Source organism: Papio anubis, chromosome 1 (assembly GCF_008728515.1).
Source record: "Papio anubis isolate 15944 chromosome 1, Panubis1.0, whole genome shotgun sequence".
Lineage (NCBI taxonomy): Eukaryota > Metazoa > Chordata > Mammalia > Primates > Cercopithecidae > Papio > Papio anubis.
This window is the reverse complement of record NC_044976.1, coordinates 90153845-90181508: the sequence shown is the minus strand read 5'-3', so window position 1 is coordinate 90181508 and position 27664 is coordinate 90153845. Positions and strand designations below refer to the sequence as shown.

At 36.9% G+C, this 27664-nt stretch overlaps 1 protein-coding gene across 5 annotated transcripts; it reads right to left on the bottom strand.

Annotated features, from left to right (window-relative positions):
- Positions 1–2463: 2463 nt before the first annotated feature.
- Positions 2464–27123, bottom strand: CDC7 (cell division cycle 7). Of its 5 annotated transcripts, none has more exons than XM_009212736.4 (12): positions 26391–27106; positions 26114–26291; positions 20263–20346; positions 19803–19938; positions 16526–16619; positions 16293–16435; positions 14898–15147; positions 14167–14262; positions 13216–13394; positions 12334–12416; positions 7945–8094; positions 2464–4192 (listed from the first exon to the last, which is right to left on the bottom strand). In XM_009212736.4, exons 1-12 carry the CDS (start codon positions 26391–26393, stop codon positions 3798–3800), a joined length of 1791 nt encoding a protein of 596 aa, XP_009211000.2. In that variant the 5' UTR covers positions 26394–27106; the 3' UTR covers positions 2464–3797. The 5 variants fall into 5 exon arrangements, with proteins under 5 accessions (XP_009211000.2, XP_021799726.1, XP_003892228.1 ...); XM_003892179.5 differs by having other exon boundaries at positions 2469–4192; positions 26994–27123; XM_003892182.4 differs by having other exon boundaries at positions 2469–4192; positions 27065–27123.
- Between the last annotated feature and the right edge of the window lie 541 nt (positions 27124–27664).

The window sequence follows — 27664 nt, the reverse complement described above, 5'->3', positions numbered from 1 at the left end:
CATTTCACAAACTGCGGGGAAAAGTGTATTTTAAAGATACATTGCTAATACTTGCCTAAAGATTACTTATACACACAGTGTGACTGTTTTTTGTTTTTCTAAATCAGAGCTTTGAGTGTAGAGACAGTGGCAACATGCCAGAAGAAATAAATTTCTACCGAGTAAAAAAGCATGAAGATGAGTGTCTAGGGAGATTTGGAGGTGGCTGGGTTCCCCTGGCCCTGCTCCTTTTTCTTAAGGACAGAGCTAAAATAACAACAATGTGAGGCTACAGATCATCTGTTTCTTATTTACTTTCTTGGTCTTGTCCTAGCTAAAGTCATTTCTAGATCATGTGCTGGTCTTCAGAGAAGTTATGGAAGGAATTTACACAAAGGGCAAATACATAATTGAATACATGTATAAAAACACATCAATAGAATGTGGATAGAGAACATAGGCCAAAAGTCGGATTAGAAGGAAATCAATGGATCTTTCATTTTCTGATTTGTACCACAGCTGACAGTGTTCAATTTCTTCAGGATGTCAGAAGCCCATTCCTTGATCCAACTTCTTGGTTACCTGCTGGAGGAACACTGGCATTCTCTAAATCTAGAACTAGAGGTGTATCTATAAAGTATTTATTCCCTATTTTCCTTCATATGTTAAGTTTTCTAGTGCTAACCCTGTTTTCCTCAAAGAATTGCTTCAGTAGGGTCTAAGATGGAATCAGCTAATGGCTAACACATGATGTGTTAAATTCGGAAGAGTAATTTTGCACATGGTTTATGCTTAAATAGAAATGCTAAACCATTTACATCTGTTTTCTAGTCATTGTTCTTGCTTTATAAAAGCTATGTGTATGCTCTCCAAATAAGTTTTTATTTTGCCCATTTTGAACTCTTCCATATATTAATTTTTTAAAGCACTCAAAACAAAGATCAAGAACAATTGTGTCCTTTTAGTTCATTGTCTTCTACAGAGGAAAAAATCAGGTCAGATTAAACTCTTGAACTGTTGCAATTACTTTTGTTTTCCGAACTTCAGTTTTTAAATTTTCTTTTAATTTGCAATCACTTTCCTAAGATCATGCCTTTTTACTTTAGATAGCTAAAACATCATTGTTTACTAAATACTTGCCTTAGCATTGACCTCTGTAGTTACTTTGTTGAAAACTGTGCTGTAACTTGACACAATATTAACTACTTCTGATTACTTATCTGGTACATGTTTGATAATATCTACCTTTCAAGAAAGGAAGACAGTTCAGACACATAATTTGACAAAATTAGGAAACAGCAACATCAGTTCTTCCAACACAGGAAAAAATCTGAACAGTTGACATTTCTGTCTGGTGTTAGATGATGTTCTTTAAAGACCACAGACAACATGCACAAATGTAGGCGGAAACAATACATCTGCTGATACTGGCAGACAGCATTACCCGCCAAATTTGGCCAGTTTGTTAAGATAAATAACTTTTCAGTGACGTGCAGGGCTGAAATTACATAAACAACAGAAATTACTAAGACTTAAGCCTATGAGTTTTGTGGGTTTCAAGATTTTATGCAATCAATATCCCGACATCTGTAACACTATTTTGTCCCTAAAATGCTGATGCCAGGAACAGTAAGATTAACGTTTTACTTGATGACTTGTTCATATCTTGAAATAAACGATGATTAATTCTTAGAATAACCATTATTGAACCACATTTTTATTTAGGTCATTAAGACAACTATAATCATCTCCTTATAAGGAAAAGTTTCATTAAAAATGCTAGAGCTCAGCCTGTTTCAAAAACCAATACTTGTAGCTTGTTATATTAATAGTTCTAAATGTCTAAGGCTTTTTAAGTGAAAATACCCTTAAGTTTTATTGAGCCTGAGCAGTAGGAATTTTTAAAAACTGACAGTGAAAAATAGCTGATTTAGAGGAAATGGCATTAACTAGTTACCTTCTTAGTCTATCCCTAGAAATGACTATTTTGCCTAATTCAAATCTTTTAGAAACATTTCCCATTATTTAAAAATGGTCTTCAGAAGGCGTAAAAACCTAAAGAATATGCATATAGAAGCTCCCTGCCAATTCTGATTTAGCACATTAGGAATATTAGTCCAAAATTGCGGCAATATTCTTCAGTGGGACTGAAATTCCCTGAGAACTAATTTGTAACACTAGGTATCTTTAAAAACACTAGCTCCCTTTTACTTCCCCCTCAGGATCAATCAAGTTCTTTGCCATTAATGGAAAGTTAAAACAACAGCCCTGAATTTTAAACTTTCTTAGAGAATGTCTCCCTATCTACCCTTTTGGTAAATTTTTCTTTCTTTTTAATTTCTGAATATGTGTTAATATGACTGTTTCATTAACATGCTACCTATTTGCTGAAGAAATATCATCATTTACCCATCTCAAAAGAAAACTATTCCCAGTGGTCAATTTTAAAAAAAAAGCTATTTTTCAAATGAGTACTCTGACATAAAAAATATAAAAGGATAACTTTATTAAATATACAAATTCAAGAGCATTCAATTTTTTTTAAGATTATGGCATAAGACAGAGCAGATCAATGGTAATGGTTTATATAGATATACCCTATAATTACCAAACAGATTAGGTAGATATACTGATCTACCAATGCTCAAAATAACAAAATGAATATATGTCCCTCAACTATTTCTATATTTTATGACTACTAAATGGGAAATCTGTCAGCTGACCCAACCACCAGACTTTTTCCCATAGGAAGTTTGATATGCTGTCATTGATATATATCATTTCTGAATAGGGACCTCTATCTTGGGTCCTTTTCTCTTTGCCTACTTCATTTTCTCTCTTCCCAACCCACCTAAGACTTAGTCAAAACAGGATACAGAGATCTGGATGGCTCTATGCAGAGGAAAAATCTCCAATAATACTGTCAATTCTGTATTCACTTTTCCTTTCAGCAGCTACCTAACTATATCTAAGATGGTGTGAAAAAATATACACCTCAAAAAAGAAAAGCATTTGGACTATCAATCTTCACCTTGGTCCTGCAGCTTCCCTTTATCAACCAGTGTATATATTATTTTAAATTCCCAACTGTAAACACATACAATATTTAATAAAACATCCAGAAACTTTGTGGTCAGCACCATGTAATTTCCGAGGAGAATGTTTTTGGTAGGGGCAGAGAAGGAAGAAAATCGAGAAGCCATTAAGAAAAAATGGCAATTCACACTAAAATGCTTTCATAAAGTGTTTTTAAAAAATGGATAAATTCAATTTTAGGTGATACTTTGCCCCATGACCAACATTTCCTCATTGTTTTAGTGTTCATAAAAGGCGTAATATGTACCTCTAGAAAAGGAAATTATCTTCTTTTCTTACATTGTTAGAGCACCAGCACCAGGTTGAGTTTCCCCAAAGTATACATAGCTCATAACTCTAAAAAAATCTACAAATTAAGTCTTTTGATTCATTTAATCCTCATCACATCCGTTAATTTTAATTAATTAAAACTAAAACTGCTCCTTTTTCTGCATATGTCAGTGAAAAGTAATTAGGGAAACTAAAAATCTGACCTAATAAGGAACCCACCTAAAATCTACTTAGGTAGGTTTAACTCAAAGAAGATCATGTTGTTAGTCCCAACAACTATCCCAGGCATTTTAAGTATTCTTAATCTATATTTTAGAATGTGCCACCAAACACTAAAATGTTAAAATAAATTATTAATCCTGCTCTGGTCTCTAAACAAGAACTTATGGCTATTACAAAATATTCTTTTTTATTCTACCTCATAACAGTAAACATTAAATGAAGATCCATCATCACAAGCTCATATCTTTAAAAAATGGATGCAGCAAAGCTTCTTCTGCTGTTATTCTTGAAGCTGGATTTAGATCTAGAAGTTTATCAAGCAGGTCATAAGCTTCATCAGGTACCTCATTCCAGCCTTCTAAATTGGTAGTATACTCATCAAAACAATACCCACAGCTATTACTATCCCCCTTTTTAAATGAATTCCCTGAGTATTGTCCTGGAGGTGTTTGTGTGAGGCGAGAAGCTTTATGGTCAGTCTTCTCTGAAACAGCTGGTTGATGAGAAGCAGGTCCTTGTATATCACTTGTTAACTTGGGAGTGTTAGAATCCATACCCCTGAGTCTCTCACAGAGTTTTCTCAAGTCTTGTGCTGGAACTTCTTTGCTACATAATATTGATTTCCCTAAAAGCAAAAGAAGAAAAAACAACAACAGAAAAAGCCATTTTATTATTTGAGTATATCAGAAGCCTCTCTCATGAGAAACATGAAAGTTCAAACATATGCTTTATGGACACGGACACACAAACACACACACATACAGTGAGATAGAGCACCACATGCTATATTTAAGTTGTATGTGAATTGCACAGTGGGAGATAAAGTGAGAGATAGTAAGTAGAAAGCAGTGACTTACTAAGCTATGCCAGGCACTCACTTGACTCTGCCAGTTTCTCAAGCTTCATCTTATCCTTCTACAATCTTTAACTAGCTGCAGCTCCCACGCCCCCACTCTACTTCCTTTCCAGCCTTCTATGTCTTTGACTACATGACTCCTGTCTTTGCCTATGATGTCCTGCACTCCTTGTGTGCCCAGGACACTCTCACTGGCATCACCACTCAGATCAAGAATCACCTCAGGCTTGACACCCTCAGAGAGAATTGATCAATTTCAGCTTCTACTGTATCTTGGGAGGAGTTCTACTATTATTTTTGCTATCCTATATATGTCTGTCTCACCTAGTAGACTGTGAGCTCTTTGAAGGTAGGAACTGTCTTATCTATCTTTGAACCTCTCAAACCCAGCTTATGCCTGGTACATGTTAGGTGGTCAGTTAATGTCTGTTGGACTAGACAAAAAGGCATTATTCATTTCAACAACTCTGTTCAAATGACAACATACATCCTTAGAGATGCTGTTCTTGACCAACCTATCCTAAATGAGCCTCTTCCCTCCCCTTTTCCTTTTATCTTTCTCAGTACCACTCATTTCTCATAGTACTTATGTTCTCTCCCTCACTAGAATTTAAGCTCTGTCAAAGTAGAGACCTGCAATAGTACTTGGCATACATAAAGCCCCAATAAATGCTTCTGAATGAACAAATAAACAAACTATATCTCAGTTTTTAAAAATATAAATGTCTGAAACAACTTCCTGATGGGTTTATTATCAGATGTGCAAAAAGAAGTTAATCACGCAAATGGCAATCATGTATTATTTTTGCCTTGCATTTACTTATTAAACATAAATGTACTAAACAATAAGTACCATAACATTTAGATGCTTTTCTGGGAATGTAGATTGTCAACAAAGTCATTAATCTGGCTGAGGATGATAAAAAGTTACCTTTCCCTATTCTGAACTAACTACTGGACTGATGTTTAACTAAGCCAGGGGAAAAAGAGGGGAGGGAAAGGGAGGAAACAAAAGAAACAATTACCAAAAACCAAATTCTATGAGGATACAATATGCCAATCCTTTTTTACTTTTGAACTGATTCTATCATTCCTATTCTCTCTGGAAAATCAAAGCCAGAGGGGAATACTCACATAGTTTTTTATTCCTTTATTAGCTTGTTCTGAAGTCATAAAATAATTAATAGTATATGTTATCACATGTCCCCAAGTTATACAATATGCTTTTTTTTATATGACCAAAAAGAAGATTCATTTATAACATTCAGGAAAAATAACTCCAACTAACACAATCGGTCAACATACTTTGTTACAGACTACTATGTGTCAGGAATTTGTTTCAGCTCAAGACTTTTCTTTTTAATTTATCCAATACAATTCACTGAGTACTAAATGACAACCCACAATGGAGCCAGGTTTAAGGGCTGAGGACAGTGGAATAGGTTACAGATAAGAGAAGTAAAGGTGATCTCACTGCTAATCTCGGCTACGTCATTTCTTTAGGTTACAAAGGGGAACACAGTTGTGTTTGTTGAAATTTTGAGGCTTTTATACTCAGTCCAAAGTTATAGTAAGATCTGACTAAAATAACTACAGATGTCATACTAACACAACTGAGACAAGTCCTATGGCATTATTTTTATTATTTGTTTTTTGAGACAGTCTTGCTCTGTCGCCAGGCTGGAGTGCAATGGTGCAATCTTGGCTCACTGCAACTGCCGTCTCCTGGCTTCAACTGCAGTTCTCCTGCCTCACAGCCTCCCGAGTAGCTGGGACTACAAGTGTGTGCTACCATGCCCAGCTAATTTTTGTGTTTTTAGTAGAGATGGGATTTCACCACATTACCCAGGATGGTCTCATCTCATGACCTCATGATCCGCCCACCTCAGCCTCTCGAAGTGCTGGGATTACAGGTGTGAGCCACCGTGCCTGGTCCTATTTTTTTTTTCAAATATGAAAACAAGTATTACAATGATAAATCTCTAAAAGCTCTTGCTTGCTATCATGGCACTTGATCTGGAGTATTTTTGTGTCAGATGTTGTACTTCCATTGTTGGCCCTGATTATAACTTGGATTACCAATGGGGAGATTCAAGCTCTTCAATAAAATATTTTGGTGTTGGCTGATAAACTTCATGTTCATAAACCTCTCACCAAGTTATTCAATAGTAGATGAAAGTTTTCTCAGTTGAGAATAAACATACTTGTTATGTTTATTATTATGTAAGAATGCCACTTCTAAGATATCAATCTTGTTTTCCACTCATGGTCACTTTTCCCTTGTATGTATTATTTCATCCTATTATCTTCAAATAAAATTTTCTTACAATAAGTACAAGATAGTTACAATTGTGGACCGACTTTGCTGTAGAAACATATTTTGGCAAGCCTCTATTAAGATGAGGCTTTCTTCACAACCACCAAGTTTTTCTTATAGATTGGACTATAGCACTAGTGCATAAGCTAGGGCAGTAATTTTTGCAGTGGTTCTTAAACACCTGTAGTTTCTTAGTCAAAATCACTTGTTTTTTCAAACTAACAAGGCTGGAGCCTTCCTAAGTATCTTATTTTTCTGAATCATATTTTCCAAGAATAGGTAGAGTGGGCAGACATATGTATTTCTTAAAGATTCTCAGATAATTCTGACATGCAACCCCGGTTAAGACCCGCTGATCCTGGGGCTGGGCACAAGGCAGCCCAGCTACTCTTGAGGTAGGCTGGTTGAACCTTTATCTCCTGGGGTATTCTGTATTGTGTGGTAGTAAGCTGACTCAATCCCACTTATTCCTTGGAAAGCATTAACTATAACTGAGCTTGGAAAATAAACATTAAACGGGCATTTGAGTTCAGACTGTTGGCCACAGCAAGGCTGAGATAATTCTCACGTGCCCTATGAAGTACACTGCACATCCCAGTCTTGAAGAACTTGCATGCTAAGGAGATGACATCCATGTCCAATATATGTTTACAATAATATCCCATCAGTTAAGGCCTTCTATGCATTCTGCTTCTCTGCTACCATAAACCTACACAACCTGACAACACAAATTTCTATTCTCTTCCCTAATCCTTATTATACTGTATTAATAATTGTTTACTTGTTAGTATAGCCTAAGATCATTTAAGGCAAGGACACTCTAAGTACCAAGACATAGTACATCTGATGTTTAAAATACAATAAAAAAGTAAAACATATTATTAAAGGTAAATGTATGTAATAAAAGTCAAACCATAACTAAAAGGAGTTAAGATTTTACTCCTTATTCCTACAAAATTATACAGGTAAACTTTAAATACTGCAAAAGGTATTACTTGTGCTTAATAAGATTAAATGATTATATGTATAGAGGAGAGATGATACGTTTATTTTCAAGCAATTGAAGAATTTTCTACTTAATATTAGAGAACTTTATCAAGACTGAATGTTTATTTGTAAAGAAAATTTCATAATAATTTATTAAGTGATTTGTAGGAGATAATCAAAGGCATTCTGTTTTGTTCTATAATACAAAACTGCTTACCAAAAGTTTTAGCAGCTTGGATAGTTTCTCTGGATCCCCGAATTGTCATAATTTGGGCCAAAGCAGTTAAATCATCACTTGCTTTATAAAATGGGTATCGTCCACTAAGCAAAGAAAGAAATATGACACCTGCAGACCACATGTCAATTGCTGCAATAGAAGACAAATTTTAAAAATAAATTTCAAGTCTATAATTTTATCATCTAAATCAATAGTCCTCAACATTTACTATGCATTAGAATCACCTTGGGAGCCTTAAAAAATTCAGATGCCCAGACCCAGAGATTTTGATTGACCAGTTCCAAAGTAGGGCTCAGGCATCAATGTTTTAAAAAAAGTTCCTCAGGTGATTTTAATGTACAACCAGGACTGAGAATCCTCACTGCAAAATGTTTCTTTCTTAAGAAACATGTTGGTAAATTTAAAAGGATACTTAATCATTAGGAAACAATAAGTAAATGAACATTTTATAGGATCAAAAGGAATCCAAAAACAGCTAAGAGGGAAAAAATCTGAATGATCCTTGAGAATTACATACCATACTGGTCAAAATGCTTTCATTTTAATGAAAAGTAATGAACACTAGAAGCTCTTCTTCAGCTGACACTAGCACCAACTGCTGCTATAGAAACCTTTAAAAAAGTATTTTATTTTTATTTTTTTGTGGCTGTAAAGACTTTAATTTTTCTGAGTACACAGTAGATATATATATAGATGAGGTATATAAGATGTTTTGATACAGGCATGCAATGTATAATAATCACATCATGGAGAATGGGGTATCCATTCCCTCAAGCATTTATCCTTTGTGTTACAAACAATCCAATTATATTCTTTTCTTTTTTTTTTTTTGAGACATGGTCTCGCTATGTGGCCCAGGCTAGAGTGCAGTGGCACAGTCTCAGCTCACAGCAACCTCTGCCTCCCAGATTCAAGCAATTCTCATGCTTCAGCCTCCTGAGTAGCTGGGATCACAGGCGTGTCACCATGCCCAGCTTTTTTTTTTTTTTTTTTTTGTATTTTTAGTAGAGATGGGATTTTGCCACATTGGTCAGGTTGGTTTCAAGCTCCTGGGCTCAAGTGATCTGCCTGCCTCAGCCTCCCAAAGTACTCTTTTAGTTATTTTAAAATGTACAATTAAATTATTGACTATAGTCTCCCCGCTGTGCTATCAAATACTAGGTCTTATTCATTCTTTTTTTTTTCGAGATGGGGTCTGGCTGTGTTGCCCAGGCTAGAGTGTGGTGGTGTGATCTCGGCTCATTGCAACCGCCGCCTCCCAGGCTCAAGTGATACTCCCACCTCAGCCTCCTGAGTAGCTGGGTACACGGGTGCACACTACCACACCCAGCTACTTTTTTGTATTTTTGGTAGAAATAGGGTTCTACCATGTTGCCCAAGCTGGTCTCGAGCTCCTAAGCTCAAGCAATCCACCCGCCTTAGCTTCCCAAAATGCTGGATTATTCATTTATAACTATTTTTTGTACCCATTAGCAGTCCCCACATCCCCCACACCCTCCCACTACCCTTCTCAGCCTCTGGTAACCATCTTTCCACTCTCTATGGGTTCAATTGTTTTGATTTTTAGATCCCACAAATAAGTGAGAACATGTAATGCTTGTCTTTTGGTGCCTGGCTTATTTCACTTGACATAATGATCTCCAGTTCCATCCATGTTGTTGCAAATGACAAGATCTTCTTTTTCATGGCTGAATAGTACTCCATTGTGTGTAAGTACCACATTTTCTTTATCCATTCATCTGTTGATGGACACTTAGGTCGCTTCCAAATTTTGACTATTATGAATAGTGCTTCAACAAACATGGGAGTGCAGACACCTCTTTGGTACATTGATTTTCTTTCTTTTGGGTATATACCTAGCAGTGGGATTGTTGGATCATGTAGTAGCTCTATTTTTAGTTTTTTGAGGAACGTCCAAATTGTTTTCCAAAGTGGTTGTACTAATTTACATTCCCACTATAGAAACTTTAATCTTCTTAATTCTGGCTGTTAAAGATTACGACCAGCTCAACTTGATGGTAAAGTTTTTTTTTTTTTTTTTTTTTTTTAAAAGGGATATCTCTCCTAATTGTTGACCTCCTAGTATCACCAGGTTATTTGCTCTGTTCCTTCGGCTACTGTATCACCTTTTTTTTTTTTTTTGAGAGGGAGTCTCTGTTGCCCAGGCTAGAGTCCAATGGCGCAATCTCGGCTCACTGTAACCTCTGTCTCCTGGGTTCAATTCTCCTGCCTCAGCCTCCGCAGTAGCTGGAACTACAGGCACGCACCACCATGCCCAGCTAATTTTTTGTACTTTTTAGTAGAGGCGGGGTTTCACCATATTGGCCAGGCTGGTCTCAAACTCCTGACCTAGTGATCTGCCTGCCTTGGCCTCCCAAAGTGCTGGTATTACAGGTGTGGTGAGCCACTGTGCCCGGCCCCACATGCCTTTCTTAGCTCCTTTGGTACCTCTGCCTGCTCCTTCAATGTTTTCTCCAAGCCTTAAGTGCTGACTAATGTTCCTCAGAGTTTTAACTTCTTCCTCTGTATACTCTCCCTGATTGGTCCATCCACTTCATGGTTTCAACTGTCATTTATATAATGATGACATTCAACTGCATTTCTAGCCCAGCTCCTTCGCTGAGCATCAGACTTAACTTTGATTCTGTTGGATATCTCTATTTGGATGTCCCACAAATACCTCAAACCAATTATACCCAAAACCAACCTTACTTTCCCCTATAAACCAGTTACTTCTCCTTTACTCTCCACCTTGGTTACTGGTACACATCCAAGTCTCCCAAGCTAGGAATCTGGTAAATATCCTGAATGCCCTTTTCCCTCACCACACCACACCCAAATTCTACATCCAATTATCCACCAAGCTCTGCCTTTTCCAACCCTTCACTTTTCTTTTTATTCCTATTACTAATACCCTCATTCACATTTTCATCCTCTCACCTGGAAAAATTCATGCCACCACTCTCCAAAAGCTAAACTGTTTGAATGCCTGCCAGAATGATCCATCTAGAATATACCACTGCCACTTCTTTCGCTTGATTATATGTACAGTATATAGTCCAAACTGTAACAACTGTGGTCTGACCTTGTCTACCTCATTCCAGGTTTATTTCTCACCATTCCTCAACTTGCATCTTAATATTCTAGCAAAATTAGACCTTTTTTTTTTTTTCGAGATGAAGTCTTGCCCTGTCGCCCAGGTTGGAGTGCAGTGGTGTGATCTCAGCTCACTGCAACTTCCGCCTCCTGGGTTCAAGTGATTCTCTTGCCTCAGCCTCCCGAGTAGCTGGGATTACAGGTGCACACCACCACACCCAACTGATTTTTGTATTTTTAGTAGAGATGGGGTTTCACCATGTTGGCCAGGCTGGTTTCAAACTCCTGACCTCAGGTGATCCGCCCATCTCAGCCTCCGAAAGTGCTGGGATTGCTGGTGTGAGCCACTGTGCCCGGCCAAAATGAAACTTTTTTAGTTTTCTGTATGCTGTTTCTTGAGTTCCTTGGCTCATGCCTCTATGCTAACCTCCCAGCCCAATTTACATTCTAAGAGGTCACTTCTTTCATGAATTGCCTTTCATAATCTCTTTGGGTTAGGATAGTTAGATACTCCTTAAATACCTTGTATAAGTTTTACTACCATACTCAACAGGTTATTTTATAATTATTTGATAGTGTGTCCTGATTAGAGTGTGAACAGATGGTCTCATTTATTTATTTACTTTATCATTAGCAAGCAAGAACAGACATTCAATGAATGAATGCATTTCTTCAAAGCCCATAATCCAAGTGAACAGCAGGATCCATCTGTTCATTCAAGATGTTTCCTGAATTCCAGCTCCATGGTAACTTTTTAGATTATGGAAGACGTTTTTCTTTTTCAAAACCTTCTAACTGCTATTATATTGTTTATATAACAAAAATAATTTTAATCAAACACAATTATATCTACATCACAGGAAACTTTTGAGGTATTAAGCAAGCAAATAAAATGCTTTAAGTCTTTGGTTGGCAAAAACTATTAAACATAATTTTTTTCCCCCACAAAGCTGATGTCAACAAAATTCTATAGATTACATTTTGCGTATTTATTTACAAGATGGTAAGATCATCTTGTAAATAAATACGCAAAATGTAATCTATGGAATAAACTGTTTAAAAAAAAAAAGAGAGGCAACATTAGGATTAAAAACTTTCATAAAGAATAGCATTAGCTCAAAAATAGGAATGCCACACTGCTAGAACTGCTTACATAACTTAAATAAAAGCAGAAGAGCTCAAATATTAGTTATAAATAGACAAAGATCATAAAATAAAATACATCTGGGACAATCCATTTTAATTGGGTTCTGTATTTCCAGTACAACATACCTGTAGTTTGATTGGGGCACTTTGTCAAGACCTCTGGTGCTCTGAATCCTGGTGTACCTGCCCTAGGGGCAACCTGCTGACGCCTTATGATGAAATAAGATTTCTCTAGTTATGTTAAAGTTGAACTATGTAAGTCTAAAAGATAACATTCATCAATTTAGTTCACAGTAAATTTTGCCTCGATACCTATATAGTAAGTGTTACTATGAAGTAAATGATAATCTAGTGGGATAAAAAGCCTCGATTTTTCTTCTACTGGTTTTTACTCCCTCTACTAGTTCCCCAGATTTACTCCAGAAAGGTTTTAAAATAACCTCCAAGAAGAAAAAGCAGTAGTGGATAATAAGAGCCACAATAGAAAAATAGAACCCAATAGCAATTCACAGGTATAAAAATTCATTTCTGTTTGGAGTAACTGATCGCAGATACACTTATATATTTGAGTTAATCAGGAAAGGCTTTATGAAAGCCAAGTCTTGAAGGAAAGGGAGAAATTTATGAATCAAAGAGTTGGAGGTGGGAGTAAGAGAGGAGCTCTTACTGTTTGGTTCTGGTTACTCCACATAAATGGGAATAAAAAGAGAAAACAGAAAAGATTACATCAGCAAGCAAAATGTGTGATTCGAAGCTTCTAAAAGCCACCCCATCCTACTTATTTGCATATAAGAACAAATGTGTTTTCCAGAGTATATCCGTATTAAATAAATAATATATGAAAACTGTTATCATTTGCTCTTCAAGGTACTACTGCTGTGCATCAAGGCCCACCGCAGTTCACTGATCTGTATTGATCCCTTGCACTCACAAAATTATCCACCCAAATCAATGCAATTTCTAATGGCAGCATGCTGGTGATTTTATAACACCATCAAAACACATTACCTTGAAAGGCAAATACTACAAACTTTATCTGTTGCATAGCAGTCACAGGTCAGGCTAGCTGGGCAAGAACTGGCAGTTTTCCTCATTACACCACTATTCATAACTTTTGCAGAAATAGCCTTCTTTTTTGTTGCTAACTTTCTAGACAGTACATCCACAGTCTTTGACTGCTTCATGAGCTGTAAAAGAAAAGTCTTATTTTTCTATTTTCATGACATTTAACACGATGTCCTAAAATGCTAGTATGGCAAAAAGCGATAGCGGAAGCATAGCTTTAAAAACTGCTGAATGGCTACTGGACGATAAATAAACAGTTGTCTATTAAAATGTTTAAGGTCTTGGGTTTTTCTGCAAAGTTGCCTTACATTAAAATTTACTCATTAGTCCTAGCTTGGCCAATATTTGACTTATACTTTATTAGAACTTTTCCTGATATATTACAAAAGTATAAAACAGTTATGTTCTAGTGTCTAACTCCATTTCAGAACTGTAAACTGCACAAGTACATTGGCTAAAATCACAGTTTTAATTTGTTGCTCATGCTGTCTAGCTGTCACAAGATATCCTAAGTCAATCTGAAATCATCTATGTTGATGATGATTTTGTTAACTTTACAAACATCTTTACACTATCAACTATGTGTCAGAACAGTTAGCTAGCTGTATGGAGCTCACACTCTAGCAATGACAGAAAAGCCCTTAACGTTCTTCCTCTAGAGAAAGAGCAGTAATAGTCAGCTAACCAAAAATGAGAAAAAATTCCACCAGAAAAGTTCAGAAAAAAACTGGAGAAAACAAGTTTTGACTAAATGCTCAAAGCAGTAATACCTTCTGCCAAAGCCAAACTCTACTTTAAAAAAAGTTCTGATAATAAATGTTAATCTAGTTATTACCTAAATTCTCTTCAGTGTATGACTGACTGACCATTATGCTATTAAGCTACATTACTTACTTTCACTGCAGGGCTCTCATGTGAAATGGAGCTGTGTATATTGAAATTTCTTTCTCCAAAAACAGAGCGCTGGACAGAAAGGCCTACAGATCCCTCCTACAATACCAACAAAAACAAGGAAAATAAGGATTATATCTGTAACACTTTCTGCCAGCTGTACTCTGCCATAGTTTTGAAAGAGTTAAGTGAGATGAAACAAAAACAGCTGCATCCAAGTCATTCTCAGGCACCAAACCACTTCTGTGAAAGGAGAAAATAGTCTAGACAGAATTCAACACCCATACAATGTTATCATAGTCCACAAATATATGTAACTAAAAAAATTCAAAAACCACCTGCATGGATGTTACATTTTGCTGTGCAGCTAAAATGGAGATAGACACTTCAGAATTCCTCCCCTATAACTAATGCTTTCTTTTAAAAAGGATAATCTGAACTTTTTAACATGCAGGGAAAATGTAATATTTTCCATTTTTGTCATAAAATATGATTTCATAGTAGGTAATGACAAATGTTATAAACGGACAAAGTAAATTTTAGTTTTAAAATAGTAACCAAAATGATTCAGTACAAATCTTAGTGAAAAGTTAATCAACTGAATACATATAACAAATGTAAAAAAAAAGTTTTTTAAATTACAAGTACTATCCTAGTATTGTATCTCCCTCTGTTGGCTGAAGGAGTACATTTCTAAAACAGTGTCAGTACTTAAGAAATAAAAGAGAGAGAACCTTTCCATCTTTTCCTTGTTTAATCTGAATTTGTGCATTTGTGTAGGGTCTTTTAACAGAAGCTTTTGTGGTGGACTGCTGATCCAGCTCCTTAGGTACTGGGCCACTCAATGGAATCTTGTTTCCTGTGATTATGTGGGATTTGTTTTGTGAACACCTTTCCTGCTGAGCTTCAGACTGGACAAATTTGAGAAGCTCTATTTTCGTGTCATGGGTTCCTTGGGCCAAACCAAAGTCTACCAAGGCATACCTAAGAGACAAAATTAAGCATTTTTACTTATCTGTAACAATTAAAGCTTAGTAACATTGTAATACTCTCAAACCATCCTCATAAAAACTGTAATTCTTTTTGGGATCAATTAGGAATTTATAACATTCTGCTGTTTTTTTTTGGGGGGGGGAAATTTATAGCATTCTGGAAAAGAAAAAAAACATAAGTTTTCCAGACAAAGTAAGAATTTAACATCTAACTCAGATTGCAAATTAAGAGGTGTCCCACAATCAATCAAATGTTCTCTTTTTCCAGTGGTCTAGGTTCATAAGGCAGAAGAGGAATACATAACATAAACACAATCCTTTGTTCTTTGATGGTGGCAGAGATGGCATCATAGCAGATAATTTCTAGTTAAGCAAGTTTAAAAAATTAAAATCATGGTTTTAAAATCTGATCCAATTAAAGAAAATTTAAGTCAGGGGTATAAAAGCTCAAAAAAGAAGTTATAATCTTACTATGTTCAATACGATCCATTATATAGAGGTATTTATGTTATTTTCAGCTTATAATCATAATCAGCATTAAAAAGTATACATAAAAATAAAACTTTCATATTAAAACAGGAAATTGGCTATCATGTGGTCCAAAGAAAAATGAAGTCCAGAGTAACAGACATGTCTAAGGTCAAAAATTATTAGACTCTAAGTCTGTTAGTTCAGGCTATTTCCACTGAATCATGGTATATCTAATAATGTACACTGTTCCACGAATACAATTTTATCTTCTTCTTCACCACAGTTCCCTTCCCAATCACAAAGAAACTGAAACAGAAATAATCTGTGCATGGCTGTTGCAGTATGTTCTATCTAAGAGATATAGGTCAGAGGATACAAAGTAGCAGTTATGTAGGATAAATAAATCTAGACCTAACACACACTCTGAAGATTACAGGTAATAAAACTGTATTGTATATGGGATTCATGCTAAATGAGTAAATTTTAGCTGCTCTTGCCATAAAAACAAAAATAAAATGGGTAACTGAAATATTTGCTTCACAATAGTAACCTTTTTACTATCTATGTATGTTATAACATCATGTTCAATACCTTAAATATAGACAACAAAATTGTTTTTTAAAAGAGAAATAGGGTAAATATTTTCTAGTAACTCTTCATACTTACTTTTTCAAGCGCCTATTATATAAAAAATTGCTGGGCTTAACATCACGGTGAACAATACCAAACTGATGGATGCGTTTCAAAGCTTTGAACAGATTAAACATATATTCCCGTACTTCTTGAAAGGAAAGAGAATTCAAAATGTCCTAAAATAAAGTTATGAATGAAATGAGTTACAAATATTGCTTGCAATGAAATATTCAGCTAATAAAAATTCAAGAAATATTAAAACCTACCAAAAACGACTCATGCTCCAGATATGGCATAGCAATAACTACATGATCATTCTTCCTAAAGCAGTATTTAACTCCCATGACATTATCTTGCCCCCTAGTGGAAAAATGCACAACGAACTTTTAGAGGAAAAGTCAGAGGGACTGAAACTTTATGTCTAATTTTAAAAACCGCAATTTTAGCAATGCATACATATTGCTGAAAACTGACTTAAAATCATCATCACATAATATAAACATAAGTGACTTGTGTTCTTGTGTTAAAGTTTTCTTTTAAAACAAAAATAGCACCAGTTTTGACGTTACTATAATAATTCCAACGAGGTAATTATAGTTGTAACTGGGGAAGTGGCAGAGTGAGAAAAAAGGGAAAAGATTAATAAGACTTAGCAGATAAGATGGTAACAGTAATAAATAAATTAGGGTCACTAAACTAATAGATCATACAGCCAGGATTTGAACCCAGGCATTTTGCTCCAGACATATGCTCTTAATCACTATGCTACACTGCTTCATAAAAGAGTAAAATAGGACAAAGGTGATTTCTATGATTTTGAGCCTGAGTAAGAAAACAATAGAGATATCAAAACATAAGTAAAGCCAGGAAAAGCAGCAGCTAAAACCAGACCTCATCATTTTGATAGAGCTATCTAGATAAGGGACTAAACCTTAAGTAAGACAAGTGAGAAGTCAGTGAGAGTACTTGCAGAGAAGTGATACCTAGAGACATGAAAATTAATAGTGAGAAAAGAAAACTAAGCTTGGAAGAAGTCAAGTTAGAGAGCCAAATAGGAAAGGAATTTTGAAGGAGGAGTTATTAGCATGGAAGTCAAAGAGAATAACAACTGAGGGGAGGCTTTTAGTTTGGCAAAGAATAATTAACTGGTAATTTTTAAGACAGCAATTTAAGTGGAAAGGAAGAAACAAAACAGAAAGAAGGAAAATATAACACAATGGAAGCTGAACCTAAAGACAATTTGCCTGACTGCGTTGTAAGATCAGATGAAGGCATTTTTAGCATGTACCTTTTTAAGCACAGAAAAAGAAGAAGTGGTAGAGGGAGACAGTTAAAGTATAAAAAAAGGAATGATCACATTTACGGTACAAGAACGTATGCAAGCGTTCTTTACAAAGGCCATCTCATTTTCTTGTCTTCTATAGTACACAGAGGGCTGAAACAAACAGGCTTACTTATTCATTCATTCAGTATTTAGTGGGCACTGTTATTTGCTGTTAGGGATTACAGACATTAGTAATGCAACAGTAAATAAAATTTACAGAATTTCTGTCCTCATGGAGTTTACTACCTAGTGGACAATACAGATAATAACAAGGTAACTTATAATGACAGATTATGGTAAGGGCTTTGAAAGAAATCAAAAGATGCTATGACAATTAGAAGAAAATAGGAGAATCTAATTTAATTCAGAGAAGACATCTTTCAAGCAGTGTCACTCTTTTTTTTTCCTTAGAGACAGGGTCTTGTTTTGCTGACCACGCTGGATGGAGTGCAGTGGAGCGATCGCAGGTCATTACAGCCTCAAACTCCTGGGCTCAAATGATCCTCCTACCTCAGTCTCCCAAGTAGCTGGGACTACAGATGTGTGCCACCCTGCCTGCCCAATTTTAAAGTTTTTTGTAAAGATGGGGTCTTGCTATGTTGCCCAGGCAGGTCTCAAACTCCTGGCCTCAAGCAATCCTCCCAAAGTGCTGGGATTACAAGTATGAACTCCTGTGTCCAGTTTCACTCTTGCTCAGATCAGAAGATAAAGGGTCAGCAGGCAATGACTGGGAGAGGCCTTCCTGAATGGGCAAACAGTCTGGGCAGTGGCCCTGAGGTAAGAAAGCTCTTGAGACAAATTTGATAAACTAAAGAAATGGAGCACAGTGAAGGAGGTGGGAAGATAGGCATGAGAAAGTTGAATTTTTTTTCAAAGTACAAAGGGAAACCATTGAAAGATTTTAAGTGGGGGAACTAATGACCCAATTTAAGTTATATACATATATATTTTATATTTTAAAGATCATTCTGGCTGCTGTGTGAAGACAGAATGAAGGGGAGAAAGACGCAGCAGGCTACAGTTATAGTCTAGGCTTCAGCTGAGGTAGTGGCAGAGAAGATAGACATGGATGAACTTCTAGATATATTTTAGAGGCAAAATGGCTAGGACTTAGTGATTAATGTGGTTTAGGAGAGAAACAGAAAATGAGGATGATTTCTAGGTTTCTGGCCTGAACAAGTGTATAGATGGGCCATTTGCAGAGATGGGTAGATAAGAACATTTGTTGTGGTGGGGTTATTTTTGGCATGTTAAGGTTTAGTTTTGGCATATTAGGTTTGAGATATTTATCAGGCACCAAGTGGAAATGTTAAATAGGCAAGTGGATATATACAAACCTGTAGTTACGATAAAAGGTCTGAGATTAACTATATACTTGTGGGAATCATTACTTTAGATCATGTGGAAATGGAGGATGCTAAGGAGAATACAGAGAAACCCAAGAGCAAGCATGAGGAACTCCAACATTTAGGGGTCAGATAGAAGTGGAAGAGCTGGCAAAGACACTGAAAATGAAAGGCCAAATGAGGGAAGAAGAAAACAAGGAGGGTGTGGCAGTACAGAAGTTAAGATAAGGGTTCAAGTCAGTTGTGCTAAATGATGCCTAGAGTAATGGCTGACTCTATAGTTTCCAGTTTAGAGGAGAACAGCCGCAGTGAGTATTTAGTGAAAGGGAGGTGTGAAATGAAAACAATGTATGCAGATAATTGTTGAGAAGTCTGGCTGTTAAGGGGGGAACAAAGAAATGATGGAGCAGGTGGAAGAAGGAGGGCAGTTTAGGAGGATAAGATACTAAATCATGTCCTTATGTTGACAGAAATGACCCAGCAGAGAGAAACCATACCAGATGATTCCATTATTCTAAATAAAATATTAAATGAGGTCGCCAATAGCTGGGGAAATGTGAAATGTGAGTTCCCTACATTTACAAAATAATGTAAACCATAAAAGCCAAGGTTTATGATTTGGCAGGAAGGTTACAAAAAGCAGTGATAAAAGACAGGAAATCAAGCCGAGCCTCAAGGGAAATCCAATCTAAAAGAATTACTATAAATTTAACTAACTATTGCAAGGTTAGAAGGAAAGTGCTAGCAAATTGCAAACACTTGACTGAAAAATGTATTTAATTCACATACAATCTCCTCATCCCTGCTAAGCATCTACTTTAAAATCTTATAAATTATATACAAGTTCAATTAAAATATGTTTAAATTGCCTACCCAGCCACTGTTAGGCACTGAAGTTCAGCTGCAATTCTTACAGGATGACTTGTTGGAATCAAGTGTTTTAGAGCAATTTTCTCTTCAGGTCCTACTTGTAACTGTGCTGTGGCCAAATAAACAGAGCTGAAAGTGCCTGTAAAACAATGTATTAAATTTTTCAATATCAGGGTTTTAAAAAATGTTAATGAAACAATTCTAAAATAGATTGTAAAAACTGTTTCAATGGCATAATAGATTAAAACAGGATTTCGTTTTACTGTAAATATTTATTATTTATTCTTTCTTTGAGGTTGAAAAAGAAAAGCTGTTACCATAATTAGTAATAAAACTACAGTCTTAATAGTCTAAAAAGTGGTATATTTTTCAATAAGAAGTAGTAATGAAAAGCAAGATTACAAAAGGAAAACAGGAGGGAAAAAAGACCTTGTAAAAATAGTAAAGCATATCCCCAAATTACCTTCTCCAATTTTGTCCTTAATCTTAAACACATTCCCAAGCTGTGGTACAGCTTCATAAAGCTTCTCAATATCTTTTTTAACACCTTTCAAGGAAACAAAAATTTAGACTTTTAATCAATGACAGTATATTTTATAGTTTCTTAAAATTTAAAAAGCTAAATGAAATTATAAAACATAATTAATTATAAATAAAAGTTTTAATAAAACTTGTAAGATTAAAACCCTATCAAGTTGCTATAACTCACACATACCTCTTGAACAGGCAAAAATGACAGTCCCATAATTAAATACACCAAATTTCTACTATACTGGAATTATATACTAATAGATACATTGTTACTGTATAGATTACAACATGAAAAACCATCAAATTTTTAAAATGACTAAACAATTTGTGCTGTGATCACTAGATGGCATGACAAGGACACATTGCGATGTTCTTGAAAACTATTTCCCGTAAAGATACAACATCTTAAAGGCTTGGTAAAATTTTACGTATAGATTACAACATGAAAAACCATCAAATTTTTAAAATGACTAAACAATTTGTGCTGTGATCACTAGATGGCATGACAAGGACACATTGCGATGTTCTTGAAAACTATTTCCCGTAAAGATACAACATCTTAAAGGCTTGGTAAAATTTTACGTATTGAATATTCACCCTATATTTTCAGAGAGAAGGCCTACTAAAGCTCTCAAGCATGTAAAAACGTATTTTTAAAAATTTGTCCCAATTGCCAGTAGTACTCTCTATCCTTGACTACAGATAAATTGCTACTTTTAAATAAATATCAGTTCTTTATAAAAATGTACATAATTAAAACAAGGGAACACAATAATACAAAACCCAGTAAACTACTGGATACAGAAGATAACTAGGTAAGACTCTTCAGATTTTATTACATCATCTAGGCTCTACTAGCCCTATGTAGCATAAGTTTAAGACATTTTCAAAGCACTTGCACATACCTTATCTTTTCAGATCTTCCTAACAGTACTGTGATCTTGGCAGAACAGGAATTATCCTGATTTTTCAGATAAGGAAACTCAATTCAGGGAGGTTAAATCATTTGCCTAGTTTCACAGAGGTGTTGCTGATGTCTAGAGAACTTATTCCTTTATTTTAATTATACATATATTTTCTAATTTTCTTTCTTTTCTTGAGATGGAGTCTCACTCTGTTGCCCAGGCTGGAGTGCAGTGATGTAATCTCCAATCACTACAATCTCTGCCTCCCGGGTTCAAGAGATTCCCATGCCTCAGCCTCGGGAGCAGCTGTAATTACAGGCGCGCACCACCATGCCCGGCTAATTTTTGTATTTTTAGTAGAGACGGGGTTTCACCACATTGGCCAGGCTGGTCTCGAACTCCTGATCTCAAGTGATCTGCCCACCTTGGCCTCCCAAAGTGCTGGGATTACAGGCATGAGCCACCACACCTGGCTAGAACTAATTCATTTAAATAAATACTGTTTTAAAAAATGCTCAGCAATGGGCATGTAAAAAAAACCTAATAAATGTGGTACAGCCACTAAGAGCTTGGTCTAGTAGAGGAAACATGTTATCATTCTTAATACAAGGTGATACCTGTAATAAAAGAATGCATATACTACTAGGTTGTGGAGGATTTCCGAAGGTGATAGGAAGCCTTCAGTTGATGGCTAAGTTTTGTTCTGAAGCATTCACCAAGTAGTGAAAGTCGAATACAACACTTTAGGAAAAATTAACTATGTCTGTAAAGACAGTAACAAGAAAAAAAAAACAACAAAAAACAAAAAAGGCTTGGATGATTAGGGCAGGGGGAGGGCTGAGAGACAACGAAATACAATGTGGCCTGGGATGGTGGCTCAGGCCTGTAATCCTAGCACTTTAGGAGACCAAGGCAAGAAGATTGCTTGAGGCCAGGTGTTTGAGACCCCATCTCTTAAAAAAGTTAAAAGCAAGAAGATTGCTTGAGGCCAGGTGTTTGAGACCCCATCTCTTAAAAAAGTTAAAAACCAACCAAACAAACAAAAAATTAGCTGGCTTTTGTAACACAGGCCTGTAGTCTCAGCTACAGAGACTGAGGCAGAAGCATACCCTGAGCCCAGGAGCTTGAGGTTACTAAACTATGATCATGCCACTGTACTCCAGCCTGGGCGATAGAAGAGGGAGACCCTGTCTCAATAATAATAATACTAATAAAAGAAATAGAATGTGGCTGAGGAAGAGAAGAGAGAATGCACATGAAAGCTACAGAAAGTTTTTAAGAAGAAAAATGACAAGTGGAGAACAGATGTGAAGGGGAGGAGAAACATTAAGGGTGCTTCCACACCAGTACTCACTTACTATGTACCTACTCCTCTTCACAAAACTCAAAATGTTTATTAAGGTTTCCTGTCACTTCAGAACAACTTCAACAATTTTAAACAACAGTAAAACTTCCTGGCAACCAAAGTGAATGCAATATCTTCAAATTCTGAAGTGGGAAACGAGAGCAGAAAGCAGAAAAGTGCATTCATGTCAAAAGCTGGAAAACAGTACTAAAGACAGACAAATGAAATAGACTTTGAGGATTGGAGGAGGACCCTGAAAAGTCTATTATAATATGCTAAAAATTATTTAAATGCCTCTATTTTATACATGAAGGTCTAGGTTTCTATTTTGACATTTTAAGTAACTTTTGTTTTCTGCTACATAATATATCCAAGTTGGTTTTAATATATCAATACTCTCCTTAACTACACTCCTTGCCAGCCTGTAGTCTATCCGTAATGCAGCAGTCAGTCAGCTTGCAACATAGCAAACAGTTTAAACAGAGTGTTCTGATAAAGCTAAGTCACCTTGTCACGATTTTGCTCAAAATCTTAATGGTTTCCACATCTCACTCCATTAGAAAGTCTCTTTACATGTCTCTTTGACTTCACTCCAATTACCTTCCCCATTCTAGCCACAATGACCTCTTTGCTATTCTTGAATGCTAGGCACACTCCCATCTCAGGGTCTTTGTACTTGCTGTTTCCTCTGTTTGGAATGCTCTTCCCCAAATATCTGCACAGCTCACTCCTTCACCACCTTGAAGTCTTAGCTCAAATATTACAGAAGGCTATGACCAACTATACTTACCAAAATTACAATCTCCTTCCCCAATACTTCCTATCTCCCCTTCCCTTTTACATTTTCTTTGTAACACTAATCCCTTTTGAACATTAGTATTTATTTCTTTTGTTTACTGTCTGTCTACTGTCTAACTATCAGGGTGTTCATTTCTGTTTTATGTTTTGATTTATCCCTAGCACCTAAAAAAGTGTCTGTATATAATAGACACTTTCTTTCTCACTTATTAAAACTTGGCATATCGTAAGATACTTAAAAAAAATAATAAAAGCTTACTGGCCAGGCATGGTGGCTCACACCTGTAATCGCAGTGCTTTGGGAGGCCAAGATGGGAGGACTGCTTGAGGTCAGGAGTTTGAGACCAGCCTGGGCAACATAGCAAGATCCTATCTCTAAAAAAACATTTAAAATTAGCTGGGTGTAGTGGCACATGCCAGTAATCCAAGCTACTCAGGAGGCTGAGGGGGTAGGATGGCTTGAGTGCAGGAGTTAAGGCTGCAGTTAGCTGTAACTGCGCCACTGTACTCCAGCCTGGGTGACGGAGAGACCGTGTCTCAAAAAAAAAAAAAAAAAAAAAAAAAAGGCTTGCCAAATTAGTGAAAGAATAAACATTTGACCAATATTATGCCAGATAGTTTGTGCATTATAGCATTTTTCTTAATAGGAAAAAATAGAAACAATCTATAGGGTCAACAGTAAAAGGTGATTAAATATAATATACAATGGACCTTAAATCCAGTTGTAGAATATTTACTACATCAGCAATATTCAAGATATATATTAAACAAAAAATGGAGATCAGAAATAAGATCTCATACTCCGGTTCAGGCAATATTTCAATAATGCAAAAAGACTTTATTTTGGCTTTCTTTACTTCAAAACTTTCAATAATCATGTTTATCAGAAAAATGTTATAAAAAATCTTACAAATATCTCAAAATAAAGAGACATGCTATTCATCCATTACACTAAGTACTTTACTTTATATCCTTACATTAAATCATTCATTCAAATATTTTCAAGCACCTACTATGTGCTGGACACTGTTAAGCTCTGGGAATGCAAAGATATATAAAACATCCAATCAAAAATATAACTTCAATAAGGAGTAAAGCTGATAAGGTGCAGGGATATACCTGTCTTATGATCTAATTTGATTTACTTTCCCAATTAGATTACGAGACTGTTACGTGCCTGGACCTCATCAGCTTTACTCCCCATTGAAGTTATGTTTATATAATTTTAGCTGTTATTAAGGATCATATTTTAAAAAGAGCTGCAAGAGTAAAGTTTTAGCATGTTTTACAATTTATCGTATTATTTATAATGTCCAATATTCTGTTACATAGACGCTACAAAACTTTTGAAATCTGGAATAAAATTCACCCCATTCTTTACTTCCCAGCAGATTTTCAGAATATTAGAATAGTGGCATTCTCCTAAACAAGATGCCAGAACCAAGTCAGAGTTATCCATTCAGATACTCTGCTGAAGTCGCAACATACTTCAGAAGCCAGAGGAGATACTGCCACCAAGGGGCTTACAGTGGAGACAAAATGCAGAATCCTAAGCGATAGAAAAAGAATACTACAATGACTGTGTTACTGTGTTATGTGTCCAATGACTAGTAAGGGAAAGATGAACTAAAAAAACAGCTAACTGCTGGAAAAATGGAAAGGAAGAGGAACAGTATCCACGAAACTGGATGAAAGTGGCATTTTAAGATTATTCTAGCACCAACGTACCAGATGAACTGAAGGATGGAAAAGTGCAAGCAGGCAACATAGGTGAGAAACTGTTGTAAATCAGGAACAAAGTGTAAGGAAATGAATTAATGTGGTGGAAATGGGAATGGAAAGAAGACACAATGCCATACCTATTAAAAAGAAATAAAGCTAGGTGACGATATGGGGAACAAATAAAAAGCATCAGCTGAAGATTAAAGTTTCAAGTTTAGGTAACTGGGATAAATGACTTCCATCAAAGCAGAAAGTATGTGATGTCATATTTTTCTAGGGTGGGGTTATAAAGAATATATGGACAAAAGGTCAAAATAAGTATCTTTTGGACAAGCACAGAATTCACTTCAGACAAAGATGGAAAAGATCTGGCTACCCTTTCAGGAAAAAAAATACAGTCAACTAGAATTCCTCTATTTAACAAATATTTATTATTAATAAATACCTACTATGTCCCAGGTCCTGTGCCAGAGCAGAAATGAAAGCACACATGCGAGTGTACAAAAGCACGCACTGCTTGACCCTGTCCTCTTCACCCCAAGGTCTGGTTTACGGCCAAACAACATTTCATGCTCTACACTGAGATATGGTGCTTTATTATTGCTACAAACATTTCATATTTTTTTCTCTGTGAGTTCTGCTTTTGAATACTTAAGTGATGATCTCCAGTGTCAATTTCTAAATTTAAGCTTAAGGCAATGTGGTGAGTAGAGACAAGAACACAGGTAGAGAAGAGAAATTTAATTTGGGCATCATCAAATTTCTGCATTCTTAGTTACCAATATTGATGACCATAACAACTTCAACCGTAAAACGGGTTGTATTACAGTCTTCCAAATTGCAATTCAGTCCTACATTTAGATCATATGAAGCTCTGTTTTAAAACACTGTCCTATAGAAACACACAACTCACTTTAAGATTCAATCTACTTATTTTTTGAGAGCAACTGAAAACACAGAATTGTTGCCTGAAAAATCTCTGCAACTGTACATCTTTGGAATTAAACACATACCTGCAAGTTTAAAATTCTGCTCGTTTTTTTTTAAAGAGCCTTCAGCCTGAGACCGGTCACGCTGGGGAGAAAAAGCCATTGGCTCATCCATTTGAATCCCCAAAGACGCCTCCATCACAAGACAATTGGGATGCAAAATGCCAGCTAAGGGGTTACATCCACAGGGGAAGCAAAGCAGCTGTAAAAATTAGAACACTGGAGAAGTTTAGATCACTCGCTAAACCACGCACTAAAAACATGCCACTGCCCCCAAAGGGGCAAACATTTTCAAACGCACCATGTGTCCAAACCTCCACAGTAGGGCATACTGTGGCCTTTTCTAAGGAATTCCATGTGCTTTATTTTCACCTATCAGAAACGCCGGCAGGGGGCTGCAGGGAGAATTTCCCGGCTTGGGTACCCGCGCAGCAGCGGGCGCAGTGGGAAACGGCGAGGCTGCGAGTCCGGCGTAGCCTGCGGGACCGCGTGGGGGAGGGGCCGAGCGCCGGGGGCGGTTTGAAGTCAGGAAAAGGACCGAGGGAGAAAACCGTTTCGCCACTGACAGGGAGCGCCAGGAAGCTCGTCCAAGGCCCCACGCAAGTTGATGGAGAACTGATACGACCCTGGCTACGAGTACTGGGCGGAGGAGGAGATAGCTTAATGAATGGGAATCCTCCGACCAGCCCTGGCCGCGAGGTCAGCCGGAAAAGACCGGCTTCCCTCGGGCCAGACCGAACCAGATGCTTAGTGCGCAGGCGCGCGACTTTCCCGCCGCAGGTCGGAGGGATCCGAAGGGGGGCGGGGAAAGGAACTGCACGGCGAGAAAACCGAAGTCACCATCCAGAATTCGTTCCTAATCCCTCACAATCCCGCGCCACGGAACAAACCGTCTGAAACTCACGGTTTAAGGGAGTACGACTTCTGGGGCTCCCCAGATGCCTGGGTCGCCGTCTCCAAGAGCTCCCCACCTACCGAGTGGATCGGATGCGCCTGCGCAACACTTCCCGCCGCAGCTCTCGTTGCACATGCGCACACTAAAGCCCTCGACCCAGCGGATTCCGCTACTGGGCGCTTGCGCAAGAGGGTGGGGTTTCTTCCCGCCGCCTTGGCCAGCTGCAAGAGCGGTTACGGGAATGAAACCCCGGGATGATCTTAAAAAACAGGGTGAACCATAAGGCTAAGGGCCCAACATGATTTCCAGGAAAGAAACTAGCTCAGAGAAGGAAACACCTCCGGTGCTGACACATCCCTGTATACCGTGGCCGCACAACACTTGGGTACTCCATGGATAGAAGGCACTTTCTTGACTCTGCTTTTATTTCCTTTTCATTGAGTGCCCTACTTTCCGTTAAAAACAAGCAGAAAATGCTGATTATTTGTTACTGTGTTAGTAGAAATTAGCACAGTGGCAGGAAGGCAGTGTGTACTGTTTACTGAGTCCTTGGCTCTGAGGTAGGCGGGTTTCTAGGGGCTGAAATCATAGTGAGCAAGACAAACACCATCCCTGTAGGAAGCTAAATTCCAATGAAGCGATGACAATTATGGATGAATACATGAACAGTATTCTTTCCG

What these genes read in the sequence shown, in the direction of transcription:
- CDC7 (XM_009212736.4), bottom strand. An exon ending in TAAGGACAAAATTGGAGAAG is followed by an intron (nt 19,939 to 20,262) that starts GTAATTTGGGGA and finishes ATTGTTTTACAG; the next exon opens with GCACTTTCAGCTCTGTTTAT. An exon ending in TGGAGCATGAGTCGTTTTTG is followed by an intron (nt 16,436 to 16,525) that starts GTAGGTTTTAAT and finishes ACTTTATTTTAG; the next exon opens with GACATTTTGAATTCTCTTTC.